General features: G+C 37.9%; 1 protein-coding gene across 1 annotated transcript in view; it reads right to left on the minus strand.

Annotated features, from left to right (window-relative positions):
* Arhgef9 (Cdc42 guanine nucleotide exchange factor 9) overlaps nucleotides 1-22,514 on the minus strand; it is a 135,905-nt gene that overhangs the window by 20,024 nt on the left and 93,367 nt on the right. Inside the window, 3 exon segments of the mRNA XM_034485018.2 lie at nucleotides 475-606; nucleotides 6,216-6,345; nucleotides 9,649-9,881. Coding sequence (XP_034340909.1) covers nucleotides 475-606; nucleotides 6,216-6,345; nucleotides 9,649-9,881 — 495 coding nt within the window.

Below are 22,514 nucleotides of genomic sequence, written 5' to 3' on the forward strand. Positions count from 1 at the left end.
GAAATGGATAGAGGTATGAAGGAAAGTCTTAGCATAAAGGTCCCTACTTGTTTGAACAATAAGTAGTCCTCTTTGTTGGTTCCGTCGGTTGGAAGTACGCAGGTAGCCCCCCATTCAAGTGGGAATGGGGGAAAGTACTCTGGGAAGGTATTCTTTGCTAAGTATGATACAAATACCACAATATTCTTTCAACACTGGTTTAAACTTGCTGGCTATCTGCTGTGGGTACAAGGACCTCAGAAAGAATACCACAAGAATTATGAGGGAAAACATAAATGATACCAGTATAAAATGTGTTAACTTTGGCATTTCACTGTTGCTTCACGCCATACCAGTTCTAAAAGGAACTGCTGCCAATTTCCTCTGGCACTTTTTGCCCATTTCTTTAAACACCAGGGGATAATGAAAGGGGAGGAGCTTGTAGTGCTCCCTGAAGTCCTCACCTCTCATAGAAAAAGAAGAGGTTAAGTTTACCTTCTTGCAGAGGACCATCTGGTGGTCAAACAGGAAGAAGACTCTCTGTTGGTTGCGGCCATAGGGCTGGTAGATCCAGGCCATCTCTCCAGTGTAGATCAGCTCTGAGCTCCTGTCTAAGATGTCTTCTCCCTATTAAGGACATTGGATAGTGAGACATCATCAGGGGTAGAGCTGGTACAATTCCCTACACAGAGATACTGAAAGGTGAGCATAGACTGGGACGAGAGGCAGCCAAAAAGACTTTGTACAGATGGAGGAAATGAGAGAGACTTCTGGTCTCCCTTAAAAGTTCCAGTTCTGTAAGTGAGAAGACTCATATTCTTATTTACTGTGGGGTTAAATAAGAATATCCCTTAGTCAGTCAGTCTTCCTTCTCCTCTCTATCTCCTTCCATTCCTCCTGGATTCTTATTTACTCTGAGCCTAAATGAGACCCTTAGTCAGGCAAGCAGGCATGCTCTTTTCTCTTCCTTGTTATCTTTTATGCTGCAGTCCCTCAGTTCCAACCTGGTCTCTCACTTACTTGAAGGGTAAGCCTGAAAAAGGTAGTGGAAAATGTTCTGTTTTCCATATAAAAATGAAATAAGGGAGAAAATATTTTACAATAAAATTAGAAACTTTCCAACACATGCTTTAGCCTATGTGAAGGTGGAAGTAATGAGCAGTGGCTCAGGAAAGAGAATTCATCACTCCAGGGGCCATACATGACTCCAATATTGTGCTAGGTACTTTTTGTCACTCTATGTCTTTTGTACCTCACAAAACTTCTGACAGGTAAATAATCTTGCTCCCATATTACATTTCAAGTACCAATAGGTCAAGTGATAGGGCAGGATTATGAGGCTTATTGGCTACAGATGTTCAACTGAATCCTCATCTATCTCCAGAGAGCACCTTTACTCTTTATCATAAATTACATTGCTTCTAGACTCAAAAGTGTCCAGATGTCCAGGCCTTTCCTCTCCCTCAATCTGTTTGCCAGCTGTTAAATGAGTTATAAGAAAATTGATAAGTATAGTACCAGCTCTGATACCTTTACAGCAAAATACTAGGTTTATACCCAAGGTTCAAGACTAGATTAAAGGTAGAAGTTCTATATGTCTTCAGAAATAATCAGAAGCATATAGTTCTGGCAGAGTAATATGCTAAAATGAGTGACATCAGGAAATGGTATTCTGAATTATACTATTTCCTCTAGTCTGAGAGATTGGAAAGAAAAGGAGATCTCAGTGGATTATTTTCTAATAACAGAATTTCAAAGTCACTCAAGAAATACTGTTTTGACTCTAGTATCCAAATTTAGCTACAAGAGTATCCAAGACCAATGTAAAACAGTCTTTCTTGAGTTTACAAACTAACACTGAGCCTTTGGGTTCATAGGGCTGGAAAAGACCTCCTGAGAGTTAGCCTTTCCTAACCTAAGAAAGGAAAATGTGCCACAATCCACTTTGAATATGTAAAAAGGTGAAAGACTGCATAAAAGTTGGTTAACAACACAATTTGATGCCAAAAATGATTATTTTTGAGGCGCTGTCTTACTATGTAACCCAGATAAGCCTGACACTTGCTCTATATAGCTCAGGGTGATCTGGAACATAACGATTTTCCTCCTGAAGCTTCCCAAGCACTGGGGCTATAGGTATGAGCCCAAAATGTTCAGATTCCAGGACTCAAGGGACAGTGACAGAGATTGAGTTAGGCTTGTTGGTAGAGCTAGCTGTGTAAAGCTTGTTGGTCTTGCATCTTTGGTGATCTTTGCTTCGGTGAGAGAAGCACAGTGGAGAACTTTTCCTGGTGTTCCTGTTGGCCCTGGTTCCTCCTGCTGAATTGTGCTGAGGCTGAAGCCTGGCTGTCTCTGTGAGGTTGTGACATCGCTGCTGATTCATGTTTCCTATCTGGACTCTACTGAACTAAACTGCTGATATAGCCGTGAAGTGTTTACAAGTAGATCAAGCTGCCACTGCTGACTCCTGTGACCTGAACTGCTGATTTCCTGACAACACAGATAAGATTTGCTCCAAAGATCACTTTCTAAACAGGTCCACTTCCCCCATATCCTTTCTTTTCCACTACCACTGTGGGTGGTAGACTAGAAGGGAGGAGGTTAAAGTGTTTAAGAACCACCATTAAAGTAGACATTGAAAAACAAAATTAAAGTTACAACCAAGCTCAGAATCCCATGTGCCTAACTACAAGATGGCACTTGAATGATAGTACCTTGCCTATCAGAACACTTTGGTATACTGGAAAATTGGTGAGATGAGTCTGTTAAAATGGCTGTGTTAACTTACTCTGTGTCCCTCAGAAGGAGTTTAAGCAGGTCCTGTTTGATCCACTCTACATGACTACTTGAAAGTACCAAATATGTTTGTATGAGGCAAATAGTAAGTTTACATAAGGGAAAGGATGCTCTCACTGTTTAGAGCTTGCATTCTTGTCTCCTCTGCCTCACTTGCACCATACATCTTTTTATCTTGCCCCACAAAATGCAATCCATTCCCACTCCCTTTATGGGTTTCTGCATTCTTCCAGCATTTATTGCAAACTTCTCACTTTCCTATATGCCTGCTCTGGAAGAATAAGGCTATGTCCGATTCATCTCAGATTCTGTAATGGCTGGCAAGAGCCAGACAAAGAGGGGCCGTTCAAAAGGCAAGTCTCCTAATGTCATATATTTGCTCAAAATCCTCCAGTGCCTTCCACCCAGATTTAAAAAACAAAGCTCTTTAAGGATATATAATCTGACCTCCCATTTTTCACATACAATCTTCTGCTTTTCCCCCAGCGACACTGGCCTCTTGCTTTTGCTTGGAACATTAATTCTGGTATTTCAGGGACTTCCTTCCACCTTAAATGCTCTGCCACAAAAAAAAGCCACATGGGTTTTCTCCTTTATCACCTTCAGGTCTTTTCTCACATGTTGTCCCCTTTGGTAATTCTTATATTACTTTAGCCTAATATAATACTTTCTTTTCTCCATATTCCCTATCCATAGTTGATGATAAAATTCTTATGTGTTGTTTTTTTTTTTTTCCTACTGAAACATAAAGTATGGAAACTTAGTTCCATCACTTAACACATCTCTAGAACACAGAATGAAGCCTGATATTAAGTATTCAACAAACAACCTGTTAGTGAATAAATCAATGGTTAATATATAAATAATGACCATTAAACCCTACCCAGAGCTTTCCTGCCAGTTTTTCATATTTCTTTTGTGAAGCCAAAGTCTCAAGGAACAGACTTCATTTCATTTTCATCAATTCTAACTTAACCCATTTTTTCAGCTTCATTTACCTGATTACAGGATAACTGGTATTGGAGCTGTGGCCTGAATGGCCTGGCAGGCATAGCTAATCTAACCGGTGGCCCGTAAGCTGCATGCTTTCAAGTATAGCTATCAATGAGACCCAATATATTTGTTGATGTTAGGTTTTAATGTCAAAAAGATTGAGCAGTCCAGAAAGAATGGCAAAAAAAAATGTCATCCTTTTAAACAAGTTTAATCTTCAATGGTGCCTGAGTCAACTTATGTCAGTAAGTGTAAAGAAGTAACATCTACCTCCGCCTATGTTTAATCTTCTGGACCTTCGCCTTCACTTTTAAATGGATATCTTTTCTGTATCTATCATACTGTTTTGTTGATTTTTATGTTTCTTCCAGTTTTTTGGATTATACCATCTAATGGTAGGCCAGAATAGAATATTAGTTATTAAACAAACAGGCAAGAAAGGGAGAGATACCATAAAGAAAAATTTATGACCACATGATTTAATTCCCAAACATGAGGTACAAACACGAGCACTTTCTGAAAATTTTCAGGAGGAAAAAAAGCTGAAGAGAAGCTATCGGGAATATGTTCCATTTCTCTTTATTTAAAGTGATTTAATGTGAAAGAGAGTGAAGTGACAGCTCATCCAAATCTCTGGACCACAGAACTCAGAAATGGAAATTTTCCAGAAACTACAGTCCTTGGAAACAGACTTTTCCTCCCTTCGAATCTAAACTGCTGTAAGCTATTATCTCTTTCTCTTTTTTTCCCTATAATTTCTTTCTATAATCTACATGACAATTTAACTTATCTCCATACTTTTTAGGATTTATGAGAGGTAAAGTAGCCTCCATAGGATGCAGCAGGTGACTGAAATCTAAATATTCATGAGGAAAGATGAGGAGAAAAAGACAGACACTGATTTAAGGCAAGAGTTTTTATTCTCTAGCCAAATAGTCTAACTTACCAAGACAACATTTGTCTGCATGTCACCCATCCTACCTTTCCCTGTTCAAGGGAAAATAGGTTCTGAAGGTTTCCCCTGTGACTGCTATTTTTCAATACGAGGAATAAAGCTGAAATCATCAAAAGGATGTTTTTTTGACAGCTCCCTTGTTTGTTCACACATCTGAGGCATAGAGGAGTGCCCCAGACTGGGAAGTACTGCTGGCTTGCTTATTTATCAGGGTTCCCAAAGGTAGTCTCTGACTGAGATCTCCTGCCTCCTTCATCTTCTATTTGTTCGTCATCCCCAACTCCAGAAACACTATCAGAATGAACTTCATGTGTCCATTCAAGGAGTCCCTTCCTCCATGCAAGAAATAGAATAGGAAATAACTTTCAGATGGGACAGTAAATGACTTCTCAAGTGCTGATTCCTTAAACCATAGCTTAAAGCTATGGCGGTTGTTTGTTTGTTTGTTTTGTTTTTGTTTTTTTAAAACTCTTTGGGTAGGCCAAACGGTTTCAAAATTTTCACCTCTCCAATGACTGGAGACTCAGACTACACATAAAAACTTAAAAGGGGAAAAATTTTCAAAAAGAAAAACGTTTTTAAAAATAGGAATTCAGTTGCTTCTAGGCACGTTTCTTTACAAGGAAGCCTGCAAATGGTATAGAAAAAGAGTCTTGCCAAAAAAAGTTTCAGGGTCTCTGTTGATAGGCATGAACAAAGGAAAAAAACACAGAAAAAAAGGAGAATCCATTACTTTCTTGTAAGTTTGGGCCAGTGATAGCATCTCCTTATAAGCAAGAGGGTTTAAATATATGTAAATATGTAAAAAATATGTAAATATGCCCTCTTCCCCTTGCTATATACATATATATTGTATTTTATTTTTTATATCTTAAGGTATCCCTGGTATTCTACCCTTAGAAGACATCTATCAAACAATAAAAATGTGTCAACTGATGATTATTTATGGTATTTTTTAAATCATCTACGTTAGGAAGAATAGAGGTAGAAGAAAACAAATTGCCTGAACATTGACCAACTCTTTGTTAACATTAATAACAGTCACCTTGGGATAGACCAAACAATTTGAAATGTTAAACGAAATATTGTTATTTAAACACAGAAACTTCTACCTGAGTTAAGGGCTGTACAGAAAGGTATTGGATCTACTTCTCTATGATTGCCACAGAGTTTTTAAATGCCACTTCCTTCCTGCTGACATTTTCCATCTTGGTTATGTCAGCCTACATGCTATCAGGTCACACAACCTGGGCCTGAGAGATGAGTAAGAAGGGTTATCACTCCTAGTTTGTGGCATTTGGCAAGGAAAGCGTGATGATTTCAGTCACTTCCTCTCTAAGTTTAAAGAAACCATGGGTGCCCACACTGGGATGACTAGGTGACAGAATATTTTTAGAATAATGATGAAAACATAGCTTGGCCAGGATGCTAGTTATAGCTTGTTCAACAAGCAAGTGGGGCCTCCCCAAACCCTCGTTGATAAAGGGCCTACCTCCCAGTCTAGGACAGAGGCCTGCCATTGAGCAATCTTGTCAATATTCTCCAGGCGTCGCTTGCGTTCATTGATCTGCTGAGTCACATTTCTCATGACAGCTAAAGCAGCTGCGACATATCTATAATCACTGTGAAGAAATAAGAGTGAAATGTGGATGAACCAATGTGCAATACGCCACTCCTAAATCCATTCTATTCTTCCTCCTTAGTAAGAGTCTGGATTATCAGATAGTAATTCACGTCATCTAGAGAACAACAACATTCCCAGTCCTTTTTTTGGATGACTATGTGACTTATGTTCATACAGAAACCATACCAGCCTCATTGCTAGCCTACCCGTAAACTCTTTTCAGAGGGGAATAGACCTCTTTAAATTTTATACCTCTCTATTTGTGTCTTACCTGGTAAAACCAGACAAGGAACAAGACAGAACCATTATACATGGTATAGTCCAGACATCCTAGTCATTTCTTCTATCTGTATTTCTAAGGAGTCACCATGGTCACCACAGAATGAATAATAGTGCTACTTTTCCTCTGGTACAATGAGGAGAGCAGTATAGCATAATGCATGAGAACACGGATTTTGAAGCCAGACTCTGCGATCACATCCAGTTTTATCACTAACTAGCAGTGTTGTCTTTAGCAAGTATCACTTGCACTTGGTTCAATTTTCTCATAAAGAAAATGGGGAGACTTTAAGCAGAATTTATTGATGGGTTTAATAAATAAGTGCAATCACCCATACATATTTTACTCTTAATCCATAAGATTAAGTACATAAGTATTAAGCATTTCTCTTGTGGTAGATGTAATACAGGATGCCTCCCACAGAATTCTTGGTCTGAAAAGTACAACCTACATCCCAGCTTCTGGAAACATTTGATAATTTCTGTGTTGAGAGTCATATCATTCTACCCAATTTTGTCTGCTTGTCTGACCTGATTTCCAATTGATTAGCTATTACAAAAGGCAGACTGAAAGTGAGAGTCCAGCCATTTGACACAGACAGGATGACCCGAGAAGGCAGATTCATTACAGCTTAGTATTAGTAGCTCAGCAAAGCTAAACTACCTTGTGCTTGTAGCCTTTTTACTCTTTCAGCACTGACTGGAAAAATAGCTGTGAGAAAAGGATGCAAAAATGTTGTTTCCCTCTTGTTAATGTATTGGAGAATGGGGTGATGAAATAAGCCAAAGGAGGGGAGGACAGGACAGATACCATGCAATACTTCCTCTTAGGTACCATCCATGACTCCAGTCAGTACCTTCCACATATTCCAGAACTACAGACCTCAAACACTGTTGCATTTGATCCACTGTAGTAACAGACTTTTCTCTTAACCAATTTACTCTTTCTCAAGAAAGCTAGAAGTATTCGTATTTTGAACCTTAAAATGTTTTCTGGTATTATGATGGGTCAGCCATACTGAGTGCATTACGAACTAATTACATTTTCTAAGTCTCTTCAAAACATGCTTTCTAGGAGTTGTGTTTCTCAACCCGTTCTTGAACTGTTGATTGCTCAGATTCACCTGTAAAACTTCACGTTTGTTCCCACTGTCATAGTATGCATCTTGTCACATTGGGCATCCTGTCACATTGCTTGTTCCTCTCTATGGATGAACTATTAGCTTGCTAACATTGTCAGTGTTTCTCCCTGACAAGACTGACTGCGCTAGTTAGAACTGTAATGACAGCAACAGCAGTAATGACAGAAATAAGTATACTGCAGTTCTTCTGGCCCAGTTCCCTAACCCGTGTGTCTTTTCTTTTATTGATTTGAGGGTACCGATATTTTAATCCACTTTCTGAGAGGTAATCACAGAATGATCCCATCCAGAATGGTACTATAGTCACATTTAATTAAACTTCAATAAGTCAAAAAAAATTTAGTTCCTCAGTTGTATAAGTTATTATCTTAATCCTCCAAGGCCATCACAAACATGACATTCAATTGGACATTGATGATAAGAAAGTGCTCTTCCTGACCACAAGTATTAGGCAATCATGGCTGTCCTATAACTGTTAGTTCTGTCATTTTAGCTGGCTGTCTTTTCTTACAGTGGTTCAAGAATGAATGCTATCACATCTGATCTGTACCACTAGCTTTAAAAGTGAATACAACAAGAGGAAAATGTCTATGATGGTTGGCTACTACTCATTTACTGGGAGCAATGGAACCAAGATTTTCTAGTTTTAAACATATCAACTAACCATCCCATTACATATTTCCTTCTTTTTAACTTAGGTAAGGAGCAATTATGCCATACTTTCATAAGCAAACAGAATTTCATTTTACTGTCTCATCTTTTCATCCAGTCTGACTATCTCATTTTAGACATTTCTATTTTCCACTTGCCTACAACTTATTTGAGGCATCTTAATATCACTTCCTGAGACCTGAAAAATAGGTTTTCTATGGCTTTGTCTTTTGTCTTTATCCTCTTCTTCCTTGGACATATTGCTACTCCTGTCTGTCTTTAGCCCACAGTCATGACACCAAGTATCCTTCAGTTAAGTGGTAGATGTCTAATAAGGACATATTGGAAGTTGATGTAGAAATTGCTAAATAATCTGTGACCATGAGCCTTCAAAATTGGAACTAGATAATGAAGGGATAAGCCTCCAGATTGGTTATCCAACACCAAGTGATCAGCCCTAGAAACACATATTCAGGCAACAAACACACAATGGATCCAGCAGGTTGTATTCATTTATATGAATATATAACAAGAATCGTTAAGGAAGAACGGGCCATGTGGGAGCAGAGGAAAAGACTTAAGAAGGGTAAGGGGGAAGAGATAAGAGTAGGAAAATTATGTGATTATATTTTACTTAAAAATATGTCAGGATGAAAGCTAGGGAACCTGAGCAAGGGACTTATTTCTTCTTATAAGAATGAGTGCTAAGAGGTAAACCAACAAGTCCAAAGTCAGAAATTTCATACCAAAAAAAAAAATCTGTTTTCCCTCAACCATATTCTAAGTCTATATATGATGTACAGTGAGTGGCGTAAAAAAATCATAGAAGAGCTAAGTAAGCCGACAAGGGAATTAGCTTTATTGAAAGAATGTAGGGTTGGTACTAGTTGGGAAGGATATTAGAAGGACATCCGAGTCTTCCAAACATAATGGAAAAGTTGTTAAGCACTTACTCTGTCAAGTTTGATTCATGAGGTCAATCTTAGTATTAAAAGCTGTAAGCTGTCGTCCATGGAGGTGGGGTATAGGTTTCATATAAGATCATGTGACTCTGTGTGCAGACTGGCTCACAACTTTATAAGCAACTCTTTAGAGTTTGTGAAGTAAACAGGAATATATCTTACTTTACAGATAAAGTAACCATAGCTCAGGAACAGAACAAACTATATACTGATAAATGGTGGTAATATTTAAAAGCTATTTCCTTGTGTGTCCTTAAAACACCTTACCTGTGGTCTTGGGCAGTATACTTTAGGAGCTCGGCCAATTGTAAGGGGTATTTGCAGATCTTCTGTACTGGAGTCAAAAGAAAACCATCGATAGCAATGTCGATCATCTGCTGCAAGAGGCGGCAGGCCTCAAAGAAGTGCTGATAGCGGCTGTCCTTCATCAGCTTGGAGAGTTCCATGCAGGCATCCAGGTGGTTGTTACAATATTCAGAATATATCCAGAATCCGTCTTGCTGTGGAGGAAAGAAGATGAAAAATAAAGGCTCTGAGACCCCCAAAGAAGTCTTAAAATAATAGAAAGACAAATAAATCGTCATATGTAAAGAAACTAAGGTAATGCCAGTTTTTACTTGAGTCATAATTTAGTAATAAAAATATTAAAAGGTAGCGACACAGTTGGTAGCTACACAAACCAATTATAAAGTTAATTTTGCAGTAATGAGGCAGTGGGAAGAGTAAAACAATTCTGGATGGTTAAGGGAGGCTGAATTTAACAAGAAGAAAATGCATAGGTTGTCTAATTCCAACATAAGTACACATGAACATATGTACATATGAGCCACATTCAATGAACTCAGTAGAGTGCATACAAAATGTACATATATGCATATTGATGTGTATATATATATATATATATATATATATATAAACAGTAAGTAAGTGATCACAAAGTTTGGAGGAAGAGGGAGATCATGGGAGCCATGGGAGCCAGGGAAGACAGAGACAGGAGTTATATAGATATAGTGTTCATGTACAAAGTTTATAATATTATATTTGAAGGAGAAATGGAAAGAACCACATAATTATCTGGAGAAATACAGAAAGGAAGCATATAGACTATGGATCCTGAGGAAAGAATGAAATTGTTGTCTTTCATAAATATCTCATATGCTCATACAATGATGTGTGTGTATACCCATTGCACAGAGACCAGAATGACCAGTTGGTTGCTGTTGTATTAAAAATCAAGCAGATGATCTCAGGGCTAGTAAACAACACTAATACTAGTTATAAAGCCATTACAACAAAGCAGATACAACAATGGATACAACAAAGGATAACAATGGCCAAGGACAAACAGCAAGAAATATTTGCATTGGGGATACAGGCTGAGAAGGAACTCAGTAGATTTTCTAATAGATTTGACCTGAGTACCAAAAGAAGAAACTAAAAATGGCCAAGAGATTTAATAAATAACTAATGGCATGGAACTATCTTTCTTCCAAAATCTATTTTTGTCAGGTATATCTGATTTCTGCTTGTAAAACTACATGTCAAGACTCAGAATTGAAGCTGAATAATTACAAGTAAGGTGTCTATTGTAACAAGGGCCTGTGAGCAAGAGAAAACCACATGTTACTTGCTGATCTTGAGAACAAGTAGAATTTGTTCAAAATGTAAAACAAACAACTAAATCGACATTCTACAAAAGAAGAATACTTTTTGTATATCTTTAAAAATGTAAGAATTAGCCTCTCCAGAGCCTAGATGGGTTAGTTTGCCTGATGTCCCCACCACACACCCTCTTCAAGGCCCTAGTGTAGTTTGGTCCTACATCCAGTGCCCTGGGCTAGTTAGACCAATGACTGAAACATCCTTAACCTGTAAGTGTTAAGACAGGACTTCTCATTCCTGCCACTAACCTACAGTTACCTCTCATTGAATTATAAGATGAGAAAGAAGGATAGATACCATAGAAGAAAACTTCCCTGTACTAAGGAAAATCATACCTTTACAGATCTAAGAAGTACACAAAACACCAAATAGACAAAAACATAAGAGAAAAAAATCCCCATGGTCTGCAATAGTTAAAATACTAAGTGTATAGAATAAAGAAAAAAATATTCAAAAAAGTAGCCATATAAGAAGGAAAGCACATCAGAATAACAGCTCGGGTTTTAAGGGAAACTTTAAAAGCCAGAAAAGTGGAATAGGATATTTCAAGTACAAAAAGAACACAGTAACAAACCTAGACTTATCCAGCAAAATTCTCTGCCATCATTGAACAGAAAGAAAAACTTGTCATGACATGAACAGCTTTAAATATTATACTTAACATCATGCACCCCAATCCCACTCACTGCCCCATCCCTTTCTGACTCCAGTTCCAGGGACCCAACACTCTTTGGACCTCCATGTTTACATGTGGACAAAACATTAATACATACAAAATAAAAATAAATATTTTAAAGGAGAAAAAGTAAATCTATCAGACCAAATATAAGGAAAATGCACATAGCAATATTTTGGGCTGAAAAAAAGAAATGAACACAGCCAAGAGACTGTTGGAAGAAATATGAACCATAATTGCTAAAACCCAAAGCACTACTAAAAATCATGTACATGTCTGTGTGTGCACACACAAAATCCACCAAAAATTAACAACACAATGACCACAATTAACATACACATTGCAATAATAACTCTCAATATCGATGGCATCAATTCTCCAATCAAAAGACATAGGCTGACTGAATGGATCAAAAAACAAAACCCTCTATTGTCTATAAGAAACACATTAGCTTTAAAGAAGAGTAAGAGAACAGACAAAAGCATTCTACTCAAAAAGGATCAAGAAGTAAACACAAATCACTATCCTAATATATGGCAAAAGAAAAAGAGGGAAACTTCTTTCTAATAAATAAATAGTTAACCAAGAAGACATTACTATCCTAAATATATATTCACCAAACTCTGGTGCACCCAATTTCATTAAAAAATGTATTGCTGGAGTTAAAGACATAGATCAACATTGATACATTAATAGTACTTTATCCAATAGAAGGGTCATCTAGATAAAAACCCCATAGAAATATCAGAATTAAATGATCTACATCAAATGTACTAATGAAAATATACAGAATATTCCAACCATACACCAAAGAATACACATTTTACTCAGCAGCACATGGGAGCTCTTCTGAAATATACCACACCCTGGGACAAAAAAAACAAAAAACTTCACAAATTCAGCAAGATTCAAATAATTTCATGTATCCTATCTGACAATAATGCAATAAAACTTAAATAAATAGCAAACAAATCTCTAGTAAATATAAACACATGCAGATTAAGCAACATACTACTGAATGCTGGCTGGGTCAAAGAGGAGATAAAATATTTCCTGGAACTAAATGAAAATGAAAACACAACAGAACAGAACCTCTGGTGTGCAAATAAATGTAGTACTACAGGAAAATTATACTTCAAATGTCTATACTAAAATAGCAGAAAAAGCACAAATAAACAACTTAAGGACCCAACAAAAAATTTGGAAAAACAAGTATAAAGCAAATCCAAATTTGATTGATTGCACAAAATAATAAAAATCACAGCACAAATTAATAAACTAGAAAAAATACAAAGAATCAACAAAATTAAGGTTCTTTGAGAAAATAAAATTAATAGACCCTTGGCACAATTAATCAAATGAAAAAAAAAACAATGACCCAAATTAACAAAATGAGAATGTAACAGGGAAACATTACAACAGACACCAAAAAAAAAAAAAAATCAGAATATTATATGGCAATATAAAAAAAAAAAAAACCCAAAAACCAAAACCAAAAACCAAAAAACCAAACACCCTGTCTTCCATTAAGTTGGAAAATCTAAACGAAAGACATGAATTTCTAGAGTAAGCCAATCCACTGAAATGAAACCAAGAAGGGATCAACAACCTAAACAGATGTGTAACAAAGGAGAAGATTGAAATAGAAATAAAAAGCCTTTCAGCTACAAACAGTCCTAGAGCCAGATGGATTTACAGGGGAATTAGACCAGACATTCAAAAATCTACAGCCAGTCCTTCTTAAACTATTGGTTTTTGCTGTTGTTGTTGGTTTTTTTTATTTTATTTTTTAATCTTATTTTTATAGTTCAGTTGTTATCCCCTACCTGGTCTACCCTCAGACAGCTCCTCACTCCACTCACCACCCCACCAGACCTTTCCACTCCCTGGGGCCTCAAGTCTCTTAAGGGTTAGGTACATCTTCTCTCACTGAGGCCAGACCAGGCAGTCCTCCGCTGTATATGTGTCCAGGGCCTTGAGTACCAGGTAATGTATACTGTCTGGTTGGTGGCCCAGTGTCTGAGAGATCTCTGGGGTCTGGGTTAGTTGAGACTGCTGGTCTTCCTATGGGGTAGTCTTCCTCCTCAGCTTCTTCCAGCTTTTCCCTAATTCAACCACAGGAGTCCCCAGCTTCTGTCCATTGGTTGGGTGTAAGTATCTGCATCTGACTTAGTCAGCTGCTTCTTGGGCCTTTTGGAGGGCAGCCATGCTAGGCTCCTGTCTGTAAGCACACCACAGCATCAGTAATAGGGTCAGGTGGACCTTAGATGAAATAAATGCCCAACAGTGAAGAGAGGGAACTCATAGAGTCCACATCCAGTAGAAAGATGGAATCAAGTGGAGGGATGGGGTTGCCATCTCACAGTCAAAAACTCTGACCCAGAAGTGCCCATGTCTAAAAGAACTACAGGGACAAAAATAGAGAAAAGACTGAGTGAAAGGAGGCCCAAATTGGGATCCAACTCAAGGGGAGGCTCCAAGGCCTGACACTATAAATTATTGTTTTTAAAAAAGACAAGAAATATCCGGAGCACTCCCAAACTCCTACAAAGCCAGTATCACTCTAAAGTCCAAACCAGATAAAGACACTACAAGAAGAAAGCCTTAGTACAATATCCCTAATGAACATAAACTTAAAATACTCAATAAAATATTTACAAATGAATATAAACATATATCAAAAAGACTATATACTATGGCTAAATTAGCTGTATCCTAGAGATGCAAGAACGGTTCAACATATCCAAGTCAATAATTATAATAAACTACACAAGTGGACTTGAAAAGAAAAATCCTGTGATCATCACAATAAATGCATCACAAAGTGGCCTTTGACTAAACCTAATATTACTTTATGATAAAAGTCTCAGGGACAGTAGAACAAGAGGGAACAACTTCAATATAATCTAAGCTATATATTATAAACCCATAGTCAACAAAATCCTATGTGAGAAATGCTTAAAATAATGCAATTAAAGTCAGTAATGAGACAGAGATGACCACTATTTCCACTCCTTTTTAATATTGTGATCAAAGAACCAGGAATAAGAGAAGGAAATTAAAAGAATACAAATAGGAAAAGAAGAAACCAAACAATCCTTTTTTGTAGGTGACATGATATTATACATGAGAGACCCCACAAATTTATCAGAAAACTTGTCAAAATAAAATCACTTTGACCAAAATGACAGGATACAAAATCATCTTGCACAAATCCATAGATTTTCTATACCCCAACAATAAACACAGAGAAAGAGATACCATTTACAACCTCATAGAAAATAAAGCTAAACTAAACTAAGGAGGTAAACTAAACCAAGGAGGTGAATGACCTCTATGATAGAAACTCTAAACCTCTGAAGAAAGAGGCAGAGAAAGATACTAGAAAACAGAAAGATACTCCATGCCCATGGATTGGTAGAATTAATACTGTGAAAATGACTATTCAACCAAAAGCCATTTACATATTCCATGCAATCCCAATCAGAATTCTTATGTCATTCCTCACAGGAATAAGGAAAACAAATAGCTTGACATTCATATGGAACCACAAAGGGTCCCAGATAGTCAAAACAATTCTTTGTTAAAAGAACAGTGCTGGTGGGATTACTATTCCAGAGTTCAAAATATATCATACAGTCATAGTAAAGACAAACAAACAACAACAAAACATCCAATATAGTACAGGCACTAAAGCAGATGTATAGAGGCCAATGGAACAAAATTGAAGACCCAAAGATAAATACATGAATACAGCCATTTAATATTGGACAAAACCATCAAAAACAGAAGCTGTAGAAAAATCTTCAACAAATGGTGCTATGAAAACTGGTTTATCTATGTATAAAAGGATGAAATTAGACCCACATCTATGACCCAGTACAAAAACTAATTCCAAACATTGAAACCCAAAACACTAAAACGGCTAGAAGAAAACATAAGCAGCATCCTAAATAAAATCTAAGTGTAGGAATAGGACTCCACTTGCCAGGGAATTGAGGCTCTAATTGACCTCATAAAACTAAAAAACTTCTGTGCAACTAAAAACAAAACAAAACAATCAATTTAGATTAAAACAAAAATATTTTATAGAAATGAAAAAGATTGTTTCCAGCTTTTGGCTATCACAAATAAGGCTGCTATGAACATAGTGGAACACATGCCTCTATGGCATGGAGGTCTTTTGGGTATATGCCCAAGAGTGGTGTAGCTGGGTCTTCAGGATGATCTATTGCTAATTTTCTGAGGAACCTCCAGATTGATTTCCAGAGTGGTTGCACCAGTTTGCAATCCCACCAGCAATGGAGGAGTGTTCCTTTTTCTCCACATCCTTGCCAACATATGCTGTCACCTGAGTTTTTGATCTTAGCCATTCTGATAGGTGTAAGATGGAATCTCAGAATCGTTTTGATTTGCATTTCCCTGATGACTAAGGTCCTTGAACATTTCTTTAAGTGCTTCTCAGCCATTGGAGATTCCTCTGTTGTGAATTCTCTGTTTAGTTCTATAACCCCATTTTTTGATTTAGTTGTCTGGTTTTTTGGTGGTTAGCTTCTTGAGTTCTTTATATATTTTGGAATATTAGCCCTCTATCAGATGTGGGGTTGGTAAAGACTTTTCCCAATTTGTAATTTGCCAGTTTGTCCTACTGGCTCTGTCCTTTGCCTTACTAAAGAAGCTTTCCAGTTTGATGAGATCCCATTTATCAATTCTTGATCTTAGAGTGTGAGCCACTGAAGTTCTGTTTAGGAAATTTCCCTCTATGCCAATGAGTTTGAGGCTCTTTCCCACTTTCTCTATTAGATTCAGTTTATTTGGTTTTATGTTGAAGTCTTTGATTCACATGGACTACTACTCAGCTATTAAGAACAAGGACATCATGAGTTTTGCAGGCAAATGGATGGAACTAGAAAATATTCTGAGTGAGGTAACTCAGACACAAAAGGACATTCATGATATGTACTCACTAATAAGTGGATATTAGACAAAAAATTACAGAATACTCAGGACACAATCCACAGAACTCAAGAAGGTTAACAAGCTGAAGGGCCCAAGTGAGGATGATTCAATCTCACTTGGGAGGAAGAATAAAGCAATCACAGCGGGGGGTGGGGCAGGGAGAAGGAGAGACCTGGGTGGGAGAGGGGACAGGGCAGGGAAGGGGTGGAACATGATCAGGTATTGAGGAGAACATGACTGAAGCTCTGAGGCCCAGCAGAAAGAATGGAAACAGATAACCTGGGGAGGTAGGAGGTGGGGGGACCCTCCAGAATGTATCAGAGACCTGGGAGGTGAGAGACTCTCAGGACTCAAAGGTCCTTAGATGAAATGCCCTACAGTGGAGAGAGGGAACTTGTAGAGTCTACCTCCAGTAGAAAGACAGGTCATCAAGTGAAGGATGGGGTTGCCATCCCACAGTCAATAACTTTGACCTAAAATTGTCCCTGTCTAAAAGAACTGCAGGGACAAAAATGGAGAAGAGCCCAAGGGAAAGGAGGTCCAGTGACAGGCTGAAATTGGGATTCAGGTCATGGGGAGGCTCCAAGGCCTGACAGTATTACTGATGCTATGGTGTGCTTACAGAGGGAGCCTAGTATGACTGCCCTCCGAGAGGCCCAACAAACAGCTGAACAGGACAGACACAGATATTTACACCCAACCAATGTACTTAAGTTGGGGACTCCTGTGGTTGAATTACGAAAAGGCTGGAAGAAGCTGAGGAGCAAGACTACCCCATTGGAAAACCAGCAGTCTCAACTAACCTGAACCCCTGAGATCTCTCAGACACTGAGCCACCAACCAGGTAGTATACACTAGCTGGTCCAAGGCTCCCGACACATACACAGCAGAGGACTGCTGGGTCTGGCCTCAGTGAGGGAAGATGCACCTAACCCTCAAGAAACTGGAGGCCCCAGGGAGTGGGAAGGTCTGGTGAAGTGGGGTTGGGGGGTGGGGAGAAGCTATGGAATGGGGAGCAGTCGTGGGGCAGACCGGGAGGGAGTGGAATGAAGACTCGACTATAGAGAATTAAAAAAAGAAATAAAAAGGAAACACAAATAAATTATATTTTTATATAGCCACTACAGAAAATTGAGTTTTTAATAAAATACCATTTACAACAATAGCAAAGAAACATTAAATACCTTGAACCCAATTTTTGGTTAGAGGACATCAGCAAAGTGGTAGAGTAGGAGATGCCAGTCTCTCCTCTTTTCCTAACAAAACTCACCAATTTGGCAACCTCTTGAACAAATATAACTATAGGAGAGTTTAAGAAGGTATAATATAGTAGAAGAAAAAAAAAAATCACCCCACAAAGGGGTAGGAAGCTCAGCAGCGTCTCCCTACATAACTCCATTCCTGTAGTCTTGCATGACATGCTTGACACTAGAATCTAACACAGTGGTTCTCAAACTTTCTAATGCTCTAAACTTTAATACAGTTTCTCATATGTAGTGACCTCCAACCATAAAATTATTTTTACTGCTACTTTATAACTAATGTCACTACAGTTATGACTTATAATCTAAAATATCTGTGTTTTCTGGAGGTCTTTAGGCGAGCCTATTTGAGGCCCAGGTTGAGAACCTGATCTAACAGGTTTCTTCATTTGGACCTTAGTAGTCCTCATGGACTCAAGGCACCAAGCACAGATTTCACCACTAAAGATGATTAAATTTTCAAGGTCACAGACTCCAGTGATTAGTTCTTTGGAAGAGACTGTCAGTCCTAGCAGCATCTACTGATAACTTACTGTTCATATAAGAGCAGCCTTACTCCAGCCTTTATCAATGAAGATTCCAGAGGTTTTAGTTTGTTTGCATAAGGCATTTTTGCCTTTGCATTCTCTGGGTATATGATACACTTTATCTCTTTTTGTTCTCTTAGAACTGGGCAATCTCTTAAATAGAGCTAAGGAATTCCTGGTACAGTTATCCTAACCAAAGGACCGAGTCCTGTAGCTTTAATATTATCCAGGTCCTTGGTTTACCAAATTCTCCCTTCCAGGTATCTGTACTGTCTGAACTGCTCCTACTTGCCTACTTGAGACATCCCAGCCCAGCCACCAAGCTTTCACATTTGATAGTTTCCTAAGATATTACCTTTATTTCCTATAGTTATTTTAGCTACATCTTCCTTGAATGCTCTGTCTCAGTAACTCCAAATTACTACCAAGCATGGGTCCATGATAACCCAACATGGCCCTTGTTCCAGACTTATTGCCATGTGCAACCAAGTTCTCAAAACAAATGTAAACCCCATTGACACAACTTGTTATTCATCCAAGGTCGTGTGACTTTGAAAAAAACATTTGTCTCTGCCACCATGCACTTATGTAAAAATGGTCTTTCAGGCAAACGACTAGCATTGTCTCCACCTGTGATATCTAGCTGATAGACAGACACACTTGTCTAGATAAGGACCCCAATGTTCTCAAAGCCTCTGTGCATCTTCCCCAGCTCTTGTCAATATAGTATACTGAATTAACAATATAGTCTTTTCATTCAGCCATGGAGCCACTGCATAATCTCAGACAGGATTCATTGTGAGACTACATCTACTGCCCAAATGCATTCTACCTGGTTACTCTTAAATAAGGGGAAAAGGATTCAGGGGTGGGAGGAGGAGGTAAGAGGGAGGGACTGGAAGGAGAGGAGGGAGGGGAAGCTGCGATTGGGATGTAAAGTAAATATATTAATTAATTAATGAAACAGAATCCAAAATAATCCTTTGAAAGAAGTCAAGTGAATTAAGAGAACAAGTATAAACAACTAACAAAATGAGAAAACAGCACAAAATAAGAAGCTGAAGACATTAACAGACACAAAAGAGAAGCAAATAGGATATTTGGAGCCACAGACTACAGTTAGTGAACATGTAGACAAAGCTTAAAGGGGAGACAAGATCAAGTGGAAAATGAGTAGGTGAATTCAACTGATCATTTGCTACTACAAAGGACAAGAAAGGGAAAAAGAATAAAAAAAATGTTTACAGGATCCATAGGATACAATAAAGAAATCTAATATTTTGAAAATTCAAGTTTCAGAAGAAGAAAAAGACACAAAGAAAAAAAAAAGAAAAAGAAACTCATTTAAAGAAATAGTAGCTGAAAACTTCCCATATCTGGGGGATAAAATACAAATATTTAGGTTCAAGAAGCTTAGTGATCTCTAGCATAATAAAACTACAGTAGAGTTTGCCAAAAGATTACACAAAACTCAAAGAATTCTAAAAGCAGAAAAACAAAAGAAGCACATTGCACAGAAGGGAGCTTTGATAAAGATAAAAAGATTTCTCGGATACCATGTCTTAAAGCCTGGATCAGGCAGATGAACATAGAACTGAGGCAAAACATCTTTGAGGTTTAGATGAAAACATCAAATAAGTTTTTCTCTATGTATCATGACACATAATACTGGATTCATCCTATACTGACATTCACTAAGGGGAGCTGAAATTGGCACTGCTGTATTTTATTTGGAGAGTAAAAAGTCAGTATGCAGTAAATTTTATTGTCTGTTCCCTTTTCCTTGGCTTGGTTAGAATTAATGGTTTTTAGAGACTAGAAAATATTCAGAAGAAGTCAGAAAATATGTTCATAGCCTGCTGTACTTGGTGTTGGACTCTGAGTATTTAAAACAATTAGACTCTTAATACTCTAGTATTTAAAACTAGTTGGACTCTTGGGTCGCAGTCTGAGTATTTAAATAAATTCAATTGGATTATACAATATATTAACAATTGGGTCTTAATATATAGCCTAACATGGTCTTGGATTCATGATCCTCCTTCCTCTCCTAATCAAGGTAGAAACATGGTCAGAACCATAGTCTGCAGGAGAGTATCTGTACAGATACAGAATCCAAACTATGACCAGACATCAATAACTGCTCAGAGGAGGGCCACTACTATCAAATGGACTACTGAAAAACCTCAGAAAGGTGACTACTGTCTATTGTGACTCAATCCATGAAGGAATGTCCACTAACAAGACCAACATCTGTAATTTGAGCTCAGCTCACAATGACTACCCAGGGGTATAAGAGGAATCTGGAATCTAAGAATGGCACACTGTGAATTGAGACTGGAGAAAGGAAACAGGGAAGAGAGGCTATTCAGACTGTATATTCCCATCCAGTCTGTCTCCTTCACATTTATCCTCCCTTTAGTGAATACCTAATGCCAATTTAGAAGGCCAGCTCTGCTCTCCCATCTCCCTCACCCTTTCCCCATTTCTCCCCTCTTCATCTCTCCCTTTCCTTCTCCTTATCTCTCCCTCTCCTTATCTCTTCCTCTTTCCCAATCTCTCCTCTTTCCCTCTGAGTTTCCCTCTCTTCCTCCTTCCCTTCCATTGTCACAATTTTGTGGCATTCTCTTGGTTTTCTTCCTCTTCTTATTCCCTCCATTTTATCCTTTTACTAGGCTTTCACAAAATGCGGAGTAGCCTAGTCTGTGAGGTTTCTGTCTCTGGTTCTTGAGAGCTGGGAATGTTTTAAATCATCTGACTGCATTCCTTTACTCCTATCTTTTCAGTCTACCTTTAACCAGAATTACCTCATCACCTTTGTCCCTACTGATGACCCCTTCTTTTTCCATTCTTCTCCTCCACATGTGATCTATCAGCCCAATAATATTCACTAGTCTCACTCTCATTTTCCCTATCCACTCATGAGCACAGTTCCCTTACTTCCTAAAATTGATGGCATTTAAACAGTGCTTGATTGCTATTTGACTATTACTGTATGTTCATAGTGGTCCAAGAAGAGGACATATATCTTAAACATTTTTAAATGTTTTAAAAGTTTTAAACATACACACACTCTCTTTGTTATGGTTTCTATTGATGTGATAAACAGCATGGCCAAAAGCAACCTGGGGAGAAAAGGATTTATTTCATCTTAGACATCTTACAACATTCCTCCAATATTGGGGAAGTAAGGACTGGAACTCCAGACAGGAACCTGGGGGCAAGAAGAACTGAGGCAGAAACCAGGAAGGAATGCTGATTACCAAGTGGATGGACCAGTTTTCAATCTCATCAACAATGACTCAGGGTTCTCTTTTCAGCATTTGTCATCAGTTCTGTTGACCTTCATCATTCTGACTGGAGTAAGATAAAATCTCACAGCTGTTTTGATTTGCATTTCCTTAACGGCTAGGGAAAATGAACATTTTGTGAGACTTATTACACAATTTTTCCCCTTCTTTCAAGAATTCTCTATTCAGGTCCCAGAACCATTTATGGAATGGGTCATATTTTGTTTTGTTTTGATTCTATTTTGAGTTCTTTATATATTGTGAATATTAATCCTCAGTCTACTGTATAGCTTATAACCTGTAATACATATACATGTGTGTATAAATATACATAAATAGTTTAAACGAAAACTTCAAGGAAACTTCTCTTTGCAATAGATGGAGACCAGGAGAGAAAACTAAAAGCAATAAAATGTGGAGTTGTGGACTTTGTTCTTAGCACATACATCTACAATACAACTTCTGTACCTAAGGCTCAGGTATCATTGAAGAACCAGGGCTATAAATAGTGTAAGTAGTGTAAAAGATGGAGGATCTGGAATTTGCTGTGAGATTTTTTTTTTTGTTTCCTGCGAATACCAGAAGCTATACCTATGAAGTCTTGCCAACATGGCAGCTTAAACATGAGGTGAACAAAGACAACACCAGTAAACACAGTAATGTAGAAAGCTTATGAGGCCTCAACACTATACAAAGAACTAGAAGAAACTAAGGAAGGCAGAGAACTGGAGACATAGTCTTTCCCAGGGAAGAGCAC

Source organism: Arvicanthis niloticus, chromosome X (genome assembly GCF_011762505.2).
Source record: "Arvicanthis niloticus isolate mArvNil1 chromosome X, mArvNil1.pat.X, whole genome shotgun sequence".
Lineage (NCBI taxonomy): Eukaryota > Metazoa > Chordata > Mammalia > Rodentia > Muridae > Arvicanthis > Arvicanthis niloticus.